Source organism: the organism of the source record quoted next, unplaced genomic scaffold (genome assembly GCF_019419815.1).
Source record: "Pyrus x bretschneideri cultivar Hongxiangsu unplaced genomic scaffold, Pyrus_bretschneideri_v1 Contig6, whole genome shotgun sequence".
In the NCBI taxonomy this organism is placed as follows: domain Eukaryota; kingdom Viridiplantae; phylum Streptophyta; class Magnoliopsida; order Rosales; family Rosaceae; genus Pyrus; species Pyrus x bretschneideri.
In genome coordinates, this window is record NW_025999798.1 from 4215651 (window position 1) to 4230269 (window position 14619).

The 14619-nt window shown below is 37.8% G+C and overlaps 3 protein-coding genes across 3 annotated transcripts; 2 read left to right on the forward strand and 1 right to left on the reverse strand.

The window, feature by feature from the left end:
• Positions 1 to 83: 83 nt before the first annotated feature.
• On the reverse strand, positions 84 to 848 carry LOC125471477. Its single transcript, XM_048571906.1, has 3 exons — positions 715 to 848; positions 493 to 581; positions 84 to 399 (listed from the first exon to the last, which is right to left on the reverse strand). Exons 1-3 carry the CDS (start codon positions 745 to 747, stop codon positions 243 to 245), a joined length of 279 nt encoding a protein of 92 aa, XP_048427863.1. The 5' UTR covers positions 748 to 848; the 3' UTR covers positions 84 to 242.
• A 5010-nt stretch (positions 849 to 5858) lies between these two features.
• On the forward strand, positions 5859 to 8758 carry LOC125471560 (glyceraldehyde-3-phosphate dehydrogenase, cytosolic). Its single transcript, XM_048572116.1, has 11 exons — positions 5859 to 5984; positions 6139 to 6174; positions 6274 to 6374; positions 6489 to 6604; positions 6725 to 6824; positions 7224 to 7370; positions 7463 to 7523; positions 7620 to 7717; positions 7828 to 7970; positions 8086 to 8169; positions 8358 to 8758. Exons 1-11 carry the CDS (start codon positions 5981 to 5983, stop codon positions 8491 to 8493), a joined length of 1026 nt encoding a protein of 341 aa, XP_048428073.1. The 5' UTR covers positions 5859 to 5980; the 3' UTR covers positions 8494 to 8758.
• A 2235-nt stretch (positions 8759 to 10993) lies between these two features.
• LOC103949899 (E3 ubiquitin-protein ligase mib1) lies at positions 10994 to 14327 on the forward strand. The gene is made up of 2 exons (XM_009361038.3): positions 10994 to 12360; positions 12822 to 14327. Exons 1-2 carry the CDS (start codon positions 11656 to 11658, stop codon positions 14091 to 14093), a joined length of 1977 nt encoding a protein of 658 aa, XP_009359313.2. The 5' UTR covers positions 10994 to 11655; the 3' UTR covers positions 14094 to 14327.
• Positions 14328 to 14619: the final 292 nt, after the last annotated feature.

Here is a 14619-nt window from a genome sequence, read left to right on the forward strand (position 1 = left end):
GATTTGTAAGTTCAGTTCATATTACTGCTATGGTTTTGTTTCTTAGCCCACAAGCAAAGTAGGAAATTAATTTTAGACCTGAGTTGAATAATATGAACTTTATTGAGAAACAAGATCATACACACACCAACAACTTGGCAGCTCGCAGTGCACAGAATTCGTCTCATAAACCCTTTTACCAAACAAATTTTGTGTCCTACGTTCTCCAATCCCGGCAAGGTCTATGAATCGCATCATTCGATTCACTTTGGAATCTTTGGATCTGAGAAGTATTTGTTGATGGATGGCATGATCTGGGGGCCTTTGCTTCGGACATATTTCCGGAGTCCATGTTCTGCATATCTCTCACCCTCTGCATGGTTCTCTAGCACCCCTGCAGTTCTGTTCTGCTTGGTAACCCTGAAACATACATAACACGAGATTAATCAACACCATCGAATAATTATTTGTAATCGTTTCTATTTGTGCATACGGGCAAAGGGGTCTATGTACCTGACTTCAGGGTTGGTGGTGATGTTCCTAACAAGCTGCATGCCGCAAATGCCAACAGCTACACCAACTGCAGCAAATAGAGGGAACACCTATGCATCCAGGCCAACAAAAAAAATATTTCACGTATATGAGTGCCACATTAATTAGTTAGGGTTCTAAGCAACCAATATTCTGACCTTTAAGAAACATATAAGAAGTCGAGAATCGAAATAATTCCAGTACCTCGGGCCTTATCCATCTGGAGGAGGAAGCCATCGTAAAGCTGTTGAGAGAAACGAAGAAGAAGAGAAGAGAAGATGATTGAACAACTGTTCCCTTCTCTTTCTTGGAGGTGGCGTGAGAGACAAGGCAGAACAACCTGTGTTTTTTTCACAACCATGAGCTCTATATATTTATAGCACCCACTAATTACCCATTTTTAGATTCCAAAGAAAAAGCACAGCCTTGACCTATTTTTATCCAAATTCCGATTAATTCTAAATTTTCGGTTCAAAGTTTGTGGCCTTCCCTGAGGAACTATTTGACTAAGTTTCTGTTTGGGTCCTCACCATATTTACAAGTTAATTGAGGCCTACATTTTGGCCCAATAGGCCTATGGAAGTTCTTTCGTACATGTCTATTCAAAGAAATTTTTTTGCCTGTGTTCGTTTGGAAGTGTTTTTAAAATGACTGATAACAATTTAACATAAAATATTTTCGGGTTTTAAAATGAACTTGAAGTGCTTCTTACAATAAGCACCAGTTATGTGCTTTTTGCTATAAATACCTTAAATGTTTTCCAAGATTAACTTGCATTTTAACTAAGAATTGGTTTCAAAAACATTTTTATGAAAAGTGCTTTCTGCCACTCTAGACCAGTTATGTGCTTCTTGTGGATCGATAATCATGAGAATGAACACTTGAGTAACAAAATACGATAGAAGTCTAACAATTTGATTCCTCGCCTTCTATATTACATGAGCTATTCATGTGCGTAAAAGAAGTACATCCATTCTAACCAATGTGACTTTACCCAAGTGAGCCATAATATTGTCAGAACAATGCTCAAGTAGAAGTAGCATCGTAGTCCGGCCCAAAATCGGATTGTATGCCCTTTTTAAATTTTGGACTGGGTCGGAGCCCAAAACAACTGAAAAAGACTATCTAGCTGAAGGTATATCATCCCTTGCCCTTGCCTAAGGCATGATGCATCCAACAAGGAAGTCACTTGTCGTCACATTATCTGCCTTGACCACAAATCGAGACCCACCTTCATGTTCATTGTTGTCATTTCTTTATCTTGGACCACCCCTTATGGTTTCATTGAGTTTCCAACTCTCGTATGCTATTGAGTCACTTTATTATATATAACAACACTCAGTGCCATAGACTCATAATCCAAGTCGTTGAGAATTTTGCTATCAAATTAGGGTTTATCTATCCCTCCATCCGTTCAAACATCATGAGCTGGGCAACTGGAGGTACCTATAAGCACGATTTGGTCGATTAAGAACAAAGCGAACTAAATTTATATAATTTGAGAAAAGTACAAAGCAAACTATCAAGGTCCAACATTTCCAGCTAACTCTGTGTTATATTCCTATTGTTTTTCTCGCTTTCTCTCTTGCTCCGTCGGCTGCAAATTTTAATACAATTTCTGGCATCTTCCTTTGACTTTATTCAATTGTTCCCTTCCCAGCTTCCTTCAAACAGTTCATCGATCATTGGGCGATACATAATATTCTTAGTTTTTTATTTTTTTTGGCATAGAACTTAGCAGATCTCAACAAGTTTTTAAACAAAGCCACTGACAAGATTGGATCACTGTCTTGTTCCTGTTCTATGTCATCATGCACGTCTGATATAATTTGTAACAAATTGATTGATTATTTTTTAGCGTGATTAAGTTTTGGATCGCTTGTATAAGGGCTAAGAGTGTTTTTCGACAATCAAAAGTGTTTTTAACCAAAATAAATATTCTTTAGAGAAGTCATATTATGTTTATGTTTATGAAGAACTTTCAAATGTTTTTCCAGATGTACTTGCATTTTAAAAAAAAATTAACTTTTTAACGAAAGCAATAATGAACATATTAAGATTGCAAGAATAGTCACACACAAGCTCTGAGTGTGTGTTCAATTTTGTAACAAATTCATTGAGTTTTTTTAGCATGATTAAGTTTTGGATTGCTTGTATAAGAGTATTTTTTGACAATCAAAAATAATTTTAACTATAATAAGAAGAACATACTTAAAACTGATTTCTAAGTCGGATAAGTATTCTTTAGAGAAGCCACATTATATCTATGCTTACGAAGAACTTTCAAATGCTTTTTTAGAAGCACTCGATTTTTTTTATTCAACTTTTTAGCAAAACACAGTTACTAGCATATTCAGTTTGCAAAAATAGTCACAAACAGCTCTAAGTGTGTGTTGAGTTAGAGTAGGGTAATTTTTTTATGTTAATTAATGTTTAAAATAGATTATTTTTTTTACAATTGACAAAATAAACTACACCGGTTCATCTAAATTATGAAAATTCTTAGTAGAGTTTCGAATACAAAACCAAATACGCTTAACAAACTAAACTACAAGTTACTTACTGATTAATTACTTAGCCATTACTCTTGAGCGTCTCATTTCATTTCATGGTTGACTTTTGTTATTGAAAATGCTTACCTACCAATCGGTCGTCAATCGACGCCTCTACCTGGTTGTTGGTGATGTTTCATGCACGCCTAGCTATATATTTAGGTATTTTATTTTCTGTGTTGAAAGAATTGAAACTTAATATTATTTTTAGCAAGAATAATTTGATAGCACGATTGTGGCAAAGCATTGCCCATGCAGGACGAATGATGTCAAACTTTTACCCACCAAATTTTTAAAAATTTATAAAAGTCAGAATATATAGGTCAAAGTCCAAATCCACTTCATATAAACGTACTATAATCACCAGAGTAATTCACCATTTGCTCATAAATTTTTTACCACCTTTTTTTCTTTCCAATCTATCACTTAGAATGATACTTATGTTCTAGTGGATAGAGTATTTGGTTTCCCCCCATCCGTCCTTGACTCGGAATTCTCTTATTCCCTTAATTATTCTAATAGTCAATTAAAATAAAGAATTGTTTAGTCAACCTGATGTATAAAATAAATCAACGATTATGATAAAAATTAACACTATCATGATGATTCAATTATTGAGTCATCATCATTTTTTTTGATAGAGACGAACATTAAAATTGAGTTGTGAAAAAGAAAATAAACAATTATGGTTATGATATTGGGACAGTAAAAATACATATTGTCTCGTATATAAATTATTCCAACTTTGGAATGGATGATTGCGCATACTGTCTATAATACTAGTAGTTATTTGATAAAGTTTAAAGGTCAATTCGCAATGGTTGTGAGTGAGTTGATGCATCATCATCCATGGGTAAGGCATGATGACAACAACAATCTTTCAAAATTCTCTTGTGGAGTTTGTTTTGTAGCAGAATTGTGCCTTTTAGAGTGTGTTCCAAGTTCCAACTTCGACACCAACTTCGATAAAGTTACCATAAGGTGATTCATTGATTGACGACGAATTTCATATTTATATTTCATATAACATATTATGAGTTCAATTTTTTATGCTTGCGGATTACATGATGATGGTCATGGAGAGACAAAAATGCTTATGTGAGTTTTTCTAAGATTCGAAAAAGTAGACTATTGCAGCGAAGCCTTCAGCTATTCGCTTTTCTTGAAAAAAAAAAAAAAAACCATCAACTTGGCATTGTTAAATCAATTTCAAAAGGTGTTATATTTGTTATTATTTAGTTGGTTACTTGCTTTATTTGATTTGTTAATTGCTCGAGGAAAATTTGTTTTTGCTACGTCTAATCAAATAATTTAATATTTGCCAAGTTGTCATAAAGAATACATTATTGCTTGGGTAGTGTTATTAATACACATATTTTACTTCTTACATACCTTATTAATTTTAAACCGTTAAATCAAATAAATAGAAGAATATGCCACATCAAAGGTTATGTTTGAAGCCCTTCTAAAACATGCATATGGGAGTTGAACCACAAATTTAGTGGGCTCCATACTATTGCAAACTTGTAGACAAATAAAAGTTTGGCGTCCATTGTTATGAAATTGGCCCACTTAACAACTCCCAAAGAAAAACCACACAAATTCAATCACTCCACACTCCACAAATAATAAGGTTCAAAAGGACTTTTAAAAGAATTGAAAATATTTTTTGTGAAGGTGATTTTGAAGTTAATTTTTAGTAAAAATTTAAGTGGTTTTTGGAAAAATATTTAAAGTGCTTAATGCAAGAAACATAATATGGTGCTTCTTTCAAAAACACTTGAAGTCTTTTTGGAACTCAAAAATAATTTCCCTAAAAACGTTTTGAGTTATTTTAAATGTATTTTCAAATAAGCTCATAGACATGCATTTGTTCGAAATGCCAATAAAGTGCATTAGAAGGTTGAGATTGAGTAAATTAAAGGGAGTTTTAACGAAAAGCCTGTGGTACTGTTCACTTTAACGAAAAATTATATTTTTACACTAAAAAGTCAATCATATACTATTTACTTTACCCTTTATTTTATCCTTATTATTAAAACTCAAAATTTTCAAACAATTTTCATTAATTTTCCTTAAATTTAAAAGTAATTACTTAAAAGTAACATGTGAACACCATCTTCCTCGCAATAAAACCGTAAAAAAAAAGTTGGAAAAACCGTAGAATTATCTAGAACATCCGCAAGTTGTGTTTACCCTAGGTCAATTTTGACCGGTAATCCTATAAGCTCAAGCTCACATGAGCTCATTCTCACGCCACTCTTTCCGGATCAGATCCTCTTATGACCTTTAAAAAACTGAGTCTGTTGAGCAATAAATCGTAACAATTGAATCCAACAACTATAATTATTATTACTTTAAAAAGTCTTTTTTTTTATAACAGTTAGATCAAATTTTAACGATCATAATTGTCTGCTCAACAAATTAAGTTTTTTTTAAATTAAGAGAGGATCCTGAACCACTCTTTCCAATTGGACTTTTCACTTATCAAGCCCAATTCAATTTCGCCACGTCATCTTCTACACCGCATCGTGGTCCGCATATTCCAAGAAAAAGAAAAGCGCGGACCCCACCCTCACGCGCGCAACGTGCACCCAGACCAACTTGCTCACCACGCACTTCCCATGAATGCGAAATCTCCAAAGCGCATTCGTCGCGTGACCTAACGGCGGGAGAGCGGAAATCCAGCGGCTAATACAAAGCCCTAAACGTAATCAACGGCTGCAAAGCGACTTTCTTTTTGTCAAATAAAAACCACTCCACGTGATCAGGACCACCCACCGGTTTTACTTTTACCCCTTCGCCGCTATATGTACTCTCTCGTAACTCACACTCTCTCACACTACCTTCTAAAACCCTCAATCAGCCTTCTTATCTGCCTCTCTCTCTAGACTATACCTTCTCTCTCTACAATCGTCATGGGTATTGATCTATTGATCTCGATTCTCAATTATTGATTTCGATTTCGCCATTTTTGCTGCAGATCTTGTGTTTTTTTTTTTTTTTTGTTGATTTTTCTGTAATTTTTTTGTGTTTTTCTGACCATTTCTGTGTTGTTCTTGTTTGTATCGATCAGCAACATCTGGCAAAAAGATCAAGATCGGAATCAACGGTGATGATTAGATCCATGGCGCCTTGAGTTTTGATTTTTGGTTTGTTCATTTTTGATTTGATCTGTGAATTGATTGAGATTTGAATTGAAATGGTTTAGGATTCGGTAGAATCGGACGATTGGTTGCTAGGGTCGCTCTGCAGAGGAATGATGTTGAACTTGTCGCTGTCAACGATCCCTTCATCACCACCGACTACATGGTGAGTTATTTACTTGAAGTTTTTTGTGTTATTTTGTAGGGTTTTCAGAATTAGGGTTTTGGGTTTTTGGTTTCGGATTTGATTAGTGATTTGTGTGATTGTTTTTGTGTTTAGACCTACATGTTCAAGTACGACACAGTCCATGGTCCATGGAAGCATCATGAGCTCAAGGTCAAGGACTCCAAGACCCTTCTCTTCGGTGAGAAGCCCGTCACCGTTTTCGGGATCAGGTACAATTTGTTTCTTACTCTCAGTTATTGAACTTAGCATAGAACCCACTTTGTTGTTTTTTGGTGCTATGTTTGATTTGTTTCATAGATTTCAATGCTTAATTGCTTGATCTCTTACAGGAACCCAGAGGAGATCCCATGGGGTGAGTCCGGTGCTGACTTCGTTGTTGAGTCTACCGGTGTTTTCACTGACAAGGAGAAAGCCGCTGCGCACATCAAGGTTTACTCTCTTTCCATTAGTTTTGTGATATTATTGCTCTGATCAGTACGGCATGCTTTGATTTAAGAAAATAGCATGTGAAATTTATGGTGGTTTATCATGATTGTCCATATTGTGATTGCGCTTCTTGTATCTGTGTTAGTCATTTGGAATTCACTTAGTACTTTTTAGGTTATTTGGGCTTACTTCTTGTTGTAGCCTATATAGTGATTATGATTTCGTTAATAGATCCTACATAAGATGCAGGCATTTGGAATTTTTTAATTGTTACTTCCGAAGTTACCTTTGTTTGATCTGTTGTAGCCTCTATGGTGATCTTGTCTATGTATGTGGAGTTCATATGGTTTTAGATGATTACTTTTCAGTTGTAGAGCTGAATTGTTTGATTTTTGTATCCAGGGAGGTGCAAAGAAGGTTATCATCTCTGCCCCCAGCAAGGATGCTCCCATGTTCGTTGTCGGTGTGAACGAGAAGGAATACAAGCCAGACATCCACATTCTTTCCAATGCTAGTTGCACCACCAACTGCCTTGCTCCCCTTGCCAAGGTTTGAGTCTGTTTGTTGTTGTGGGTGGTTACTGCTTTCAGCACTAATGAATGTTTGTGATTTACCTTGTTTTTCTTTTCAATTGTTCATAGGTTATCAACGACAGGTTTGGAATTGTTGAGGGTCTCATGACCACAGTGCATTCCATCACTGGTGAGCTTTGACTCTTGAGTTTTGAAGTTGTAGGTTTTTTTATAACATGAATTGAATTTGAAACTAACCTAAGTTAATGTTTACCTTGTTATTCAGCCACCCAAAAGACTGTTGATGGTCCATCACAGAAGGACTGGAGAGGTGGACGTGCTGCTTCCTTCAACATCATTCCTAGCAGCACTGGAGCTGCCAAGGTAATTGGTGAATTTTGATTAACAATGCTCTTTACTATTGACTGTCTCTTTTAAGGTGTCTTGCAATGCTATCTTGACTAATGTGTTTGGATGTTGTGTGTTTTATGAAGGCTGTCGGAAAGGTGCTCCCAGCACTTAACGGAAAATTGACTGGAATGGCTTTTCGTGTGCCCACTGTTGATGTTTCAGTTGTTGACCTTACTGTCAGGCTTGAGAAGGCTGCAAGCTATGACCAGATCAAGGCTGCTATCAAGTAAGCTTTGCTCTGTTCTTCTATATGTTTGCTATCCTTTATCAGGATGTTGCTGTTTAAATAACCATGACGTTGTTGTGGTGCTATTTTTTATCTGTGATTCTGTCATGAACAGAGAGGAGTCTGAGGGCAAGCTGAAGGGTATCTTGGGATACACCGAAGATGATGTTGTGTCCACTGACTTCATTGGTGACAGCAGGTAAAATATTAAATCCATTTTTGATGAATTTGGTATTGTTATCCATTGTCAATATGTTAAAAACAGTTTTGAATCGAAGTTTGCCCCATAAAAAACGTGGGATTGTTATGCTCTCCTTTATTGTTTTTGCTGATTGTTTGGTAGATACCGTGAATGTAGCCTAATTAGGTGTTTTGGTGCTCTTGCAGGTCAAGCATCTTTGATGCCAAGGCTGGAATTGCATTGAACGATAACTTTGTTAAGCTCGTCTCATGGTACGACAATGAGTGGGGTTACAGTTCCCGTGTGGTTGACTTGATCGTGCACGTAGCGTCCACCTGCTAAATCTATAATCCTTGAGGATCCAAGGCTTTTATTTTCCGTAGTGTTGAGTGTCTCTAGGCTTTTCAAGTGTTATGGTTTGGAGTTCAGAATAAGAAGTGTTATCGTGCGTCCTCTCGGAGTTTTCTACTTTTTATGCTTTAGACATTGTCAGTTTTATGAGTTCCTCCTCTCCTACCCTTTTTGCTGATTAAAACGCTAATATGGCATTTTGTACTCTAGTTTTTTGAAGTTTGAATATAAAGGCAAAAATGATGGGGTTGTCGTATGGAATGTGTTTCTCTTATTTTGCTTCTACCCTCGATTCCTTGTTTGTTATTTTGCTTGCTATTATTCTCTTTGGTTAGCATAAGCATTGTGATGTTTGCCAACCCGAAGACAATTAACGGTGTTTGATTTTAAGTCCGATTCTCGTCGGGTTGGCAAACATATATTGTAGGGTAGCGGTAAGTTTATTATGCTAAGTTTAATAGATCATTGCAGCTATGCTAGCTAAGGTGGTTTATTCCTTATCAACAGCAGTCTACAGTGTCGAAGTCCCAACCAACCACTGCCTTGGTGTCGGTGCCATTTTTCCGAATTCTGTTGTAGTGGAGACTATGAGACGGAGGCATATGGCAAAGGCATAAAAAATCTGATACAAGAGAAAATCGGTTACGATAGTTTAGATATGTGAATTAAAGACTTACATGCTCTGGCTAGAATATGCAATTATGAGACATAGGCTTGTGGCAAGTGTAGAAGAAGACCTAGGAAGAATTTGAAAGAGACCGAAAAAAAAAGATGTGGAGCATTTGAAGCTAACGAAAGACTTGGCGCAATGGAGCTGTATGATTATATAAGGCTGGGTTATTGTTGTAGTGGTGAAATCCCATCAAGAATTTACACCGAGTGAAAGACCTCGGCTTCTACATCATCTCCGGTGAAATTGCATTCTGGACACACCGGCTTTGTGTGCATTGGGGGAGAGTGCTACAGACGCCGCGCCTAGGGCGTTAAGGATTGGCTTAACTTGGACAACTTGCTAAATTCAATGAAATTTTGGACATAGATGATTGGATAGATGGGGTTATCCGTTTCTTCGTTTGCATTTGTCGTTGTTATCCTGGACGAATCTTTTGACTGTTTGTTAGAAGGTGATGCTGCATTTCGAGATATTGTTGGATCACGTGGACCCTAACTCATCTTTCCATTTCTGTATCTCAAATAAACAAATAAAGATTATATGAATTTCACTTAATTAAACTTGTCTCGTGATCCACTAATATTTTTTTTAAACAAACAATAAAATGAACGTGAATTAAGCTGTACTGGAGCACCACACTAATTTGCTAAGCCATGTTACCCTCCAACTATTCTATTGGTACTAACTTACTTTGAAACTCTTCTTAACTTTTTTTTCTTTCTACCAACTAAGGACATGTCCGTATTCATAAATTAAAAAAAGTTCTTATGACTCTTCCTTTCTGACCATTCTGACCATCCACTAAGCGACAAAGCCCTTTTTTTAGCTATAATTTCTCAAAATTTAAACTCATTTAACAATAATAAATAGGTTAATGACTATTACCACTATTTGAGAATAGTGAGCAAAAACGTACCCTTAGACTATAACTTAGTGCAAATTTCGATTCAGTTCTCCTAATTAGTGAAAAAGAAGTTAGTCCACCCCATTAGGCTTACAAAGGAAACAAAAGTTATAGCCGTCACTTACGAAATTTTCTGACTCTGCCCTTGCCACCCACTTTTGATGAACTCCCAATTTATTATTGGCTTTAGTGACAGTTAACGATGAAGTGCCGAAGTTCTCATGAGTGTGTAGTGAAATGGGAGATAAATGCATTCATGTTTCTCAACGACAACAAATCAAACTGTGCACATGCCATTTTGTCCTCTCATTTAAAAACCAACCTCCCAACTTTCTATTTATACACCTTGATTATTAGGACAACCCTACCATAGTATACCCCGACCCTCGGTGTGACCCCTCGACCCTTCCTTCTGCCCTACTTGACCCCTTGTTTATTTTTATTTATTTTTTATGAGTACATCAATATTTTTACACTAAAGGGAAGGAGAGTTTGACTAAACCACACAATGGATAGCCTAATTTGGTATCGAATTCGCCAAACATGAGATTCAAACGTAAGACCTCTCACTTTCAAATGAAGAAGAATACCACCAGACCGTAGTACTAAATGACGATCTTTTTAAATAACATCAAAGTAATGATAAAATTCCTTAAAATTAAGGGACGGGAGTACCCAGCTCAACTAACACGATCAACCCTTGAGGTAAGTGCTATACATGTGTGAAACTGACTTTTGTGTGTGTCTTGAGCGGACGGAAGACTTTACCGAGAAGCTTTTACCAAGAGTCGATTGAACCGGCACCGCCGGTCGTTTGAAATCTATCCCTTCATAAAAAATGTGCTAAAAACAGTTGAACAAACTACTTTCTCCTAGTTTGGTCCGTCACCAGTCACCTATGCAAACATTATAAAACACCCTCTCTCTCTCTCTCTCTCTCACTCTGTCACTTCAATTCTCAATCTGCACTGGACTCTCAGGGACCCAAAGCTAATCTGTATCATTCGATGCTTTTGTCTGGAACTTTCCCTCCACCATATAAGTTAGTAAAATCCCCATCAAATCAAGTGGCCATTTTCCTCTTGTTTTGTTATTATCTTCCTATAATCTCCTCACTTTTCCTCTCCCCTGCTTATCTTTTCACCTCCAGAGCTTCATCTGGAAACAGTGGCCTTTCCTGCTTTATCTTCTCCTCCCAGTCCTCCAATCTCAATTTCTCAGTACAATATCTATTGGGTTTGATCCAAAACTGCATGTTGTTCCCATACAGTTGATGGGTCACTTCTCCCATCTGTTTTTTTTTTTTTTTTTTTTTGGTTTAACAAACTCAGTTGCATTGGTTTTCATACCTTCAAGCCAATAAAAAGCTTAAATCTTTAGCTTTTCTGCAACTTTCCCACCAAAATGAACTTCCTTTCTTACCCTCTTGGGCCCTTCCACTTTCGTTTTATGTCTCATCTCTGATTTGCTTTTGCGTGCTCTGTTTTTCTGGGTTTTGTGTTTTGCCTCCATGTGTTTGACTAAATTCCTCTGAGAGTTGCTATTTGAGTATTTGGTAGCCATTTTTTGTGTTACAATGCCACCATCTTACTTCCCTTTAAGGTGGGAAAGCACCGGAGACCAATGGTGGTATGCATCACCAATCGATTGGGCAGCAGCCAATGGCTTATATGATTTGGTCAGTGAGCTTCTTCACCTTGACACCAACCTCCTCATCAAGCTGACCTCATTGCGCCGCATCCACCGCCTTGAAACTGTCTGGGACGACGAGGCTCAGTTCGATGATGTTGCCAAATGCCGGTCACAAGTTGCCAAGAGGCTCCTCCACGAGTGCCAAATGCAGAGGGGACATAACTCTCTCATCAGGGCCGGCTACGGCGGATGGCTTCTCTACACTGCGGCCTCGGCCGGGGATGTAGGGTTTGTCAGAGAGTTGCTGGGGAGAGACCCTCTTCTTGTTTTTGGAGAAGGAGAGTATGGAGTCACTGACATCTTCTATGCTGCTGCCAGGAGCAAGAACTCTGAGGTTTTCAGGCTGCTGCTTGATTTCTCAGTGTCTCCAAGGTTTAGCCTCAGTAATGGAGAACTTGAAGAGAGGTTGGGTGATGTTACATCGGATTTCAAGTGGGAAATGATGAACCGGGCGGTTCATGCCGCTGCTAGAGGTGGCAATTTGGAGATATTGAGGGACCTGCTTGGGGATTGTGAGGATGTTTTGGCTTATAGAGATGCTCAGGGATCTACCATCTTGCATACAGCCTCTGGCAGAGGGCAGGTTGAGGTGAGGTCACATATATGCTTGTTACCTTGTTAGATGATTGAATTCGGTTACTTTGGTATCGTTTTGTAGAATGTTGATGTAATTGAAGTTACTCTGGATGTGAAACTTAGTAAGGTTTACAGAAGACGGAAAGATTTTTCTTCACTTATTTTCTTATTTTTTCAGTTTATGTGTGTGCTTATTTGGCTTCAACATCGTGATGGCTGCTCACCAAATTTAATGTCCTCACGGGCACCAAAACTTGACTGAAATACTCTTTCTATACATGAAAGGAAGTCTCTTTTTCTTCTGTTTAATTCATTTTCTTGCTCGGTGATATAAAGATTTGAACCTGCGAATATATCATTCATCGGTTGGTGAACATGCAGAGTGTCTTTGCTGACTGATTTTTGTACTTTCTTTTAATCATTGAACTATTACTTGCAATGTTAATGTTGAAGTTTGATCATCCTTTCGTGCAGGTGGTTGAGTATATAATAGCATTCTTCGATACCATCACAATAGTAGATAATCAAGGGAACACAGCTCTACATGTGGCCGCTTATAGGGGTCACTTGGCTGTGGTGGATGTCCTAATTCGTGCATCTCCCTCGTTAACCACGTCATCAAACAATTATGGAGACACCTTTCTGCATTTGGCAGTGTCTGGTTTCAGAAGCCCTGGTTTCCGGCCACTGGACAAACAGATTGAGCTCATTAAGCAATTAGTATGTGGTGATATTGCGAACATGCAGGACGTTGTTAATGTTAAGAACAATGATGGACGAACTGCTCTTCACATGGCTGTAATTGAGAATGTTCAATCTAATTTGGTGGAACTCCTCATGACTGTTCCATCAATTGATTTGAACATCCGTGACTCTGGCGGCATGACCCCTCTAGATATTCTTAAACGAAGGCCAAAGTCAGCATCGTCCGAACTTCTGATCAAGGAATTGATTTCAGCTGGAGGGATCTCCAATCGTCAGGACCGTAAAGCAAGGAGCGCCCTTGTTTCCCATTTGAGAATGCAGGGTATTGGAGGCAGTCCGGGAACCTCTTTCAGAATTCCTGATGCAGAGATATTCTTATACACAGGCATTGACAATGCTTCTGATGCCAATTGCGATCAGTCAGGCGTGCAATTCAACACATTCTCAGGTGAGCTAAGACAATTTGGCTCACCCAACACAGTAAACAATAAGAAGTCAAGTTCTGTAACTTATGCTGCAAGGCGCCTTAAGTTTCTTCTTCAATGGCGGAGGAGGAAAGAAAAAAAGGAATCTAGCATATACTTAAGAGATAATGATTCGGTGGAGTCATTTAGCACCTGCGTAGATTTGGACGACAATCCAATCCCTCTTCGGCAGATGTATGCCAAATCTTCCTCCCTCCCAAACAACAAAAGGACAGTTTCTGTAAGGAGTTTTCTTCCGAGCCCATACACTAAAATGAAATTTACTGCTGGTTTATCACACGGTGTGATTCAGGCAAGGCCCCATTTGGCTTTTCCAGCTGAGTCACTGTCTTCCCCTACTTTCATGGACAAAGAGAAGGGTGTTGACATTTTGGGACCCTCTAGCTCAAATGGCAAACCACCACATCCACAAGCAAGCTTCAAACATAATTCCCTCAGTAAGAAGTTAATAAACCAATATTTGTCTGTTGGCGCGCAAGGTCTGGATGTGAACGAATCAATTAGCTCCACTTGGTCGAATCAAAGTCACAAACACTCTGGTCCTCTAGTTACTTGATCAGTATGTATAAACGGGTTGGTGTTCTTGCTTAGGCCTGTAGATAGATTAGAACTGTGGTGAGTTCTCAAAAAGTTTTTCTTTATCGATACACTTCTTTCTTTATTATCCTTTCCCCCCTTACCGATCACATATTTTTATAATCTTTGTGGATATGTGCATAGTTTCATACCAGTTGTAAAAGTTGTCTGAATAATGTTCAAGAAATGTTAAAGGGTTACATGTTTTATAGTATCTGTGCATATTGTATTTTCCCTGCTGTTCTCGTTTTTCTTTTCATCAAACTATTGGTTAGAGACATGAATATATTCGCGGATGCTTTGAATTCGCTTCTGTCTTTCATACCTCTGTAAAGCTTTCGATATCAGATTACTGCTAACAACCACAATCTGCTCTATGATTCTGTAAAATCGACTTAAAACTCAGATTATCACAAACACTAAAGCAGATCACGTACGTAAAGGTGATGTTCAAGATGTTTGTCATTTTCGCGTTAACATATATCGCTGATTTGTTTCCGTCCACA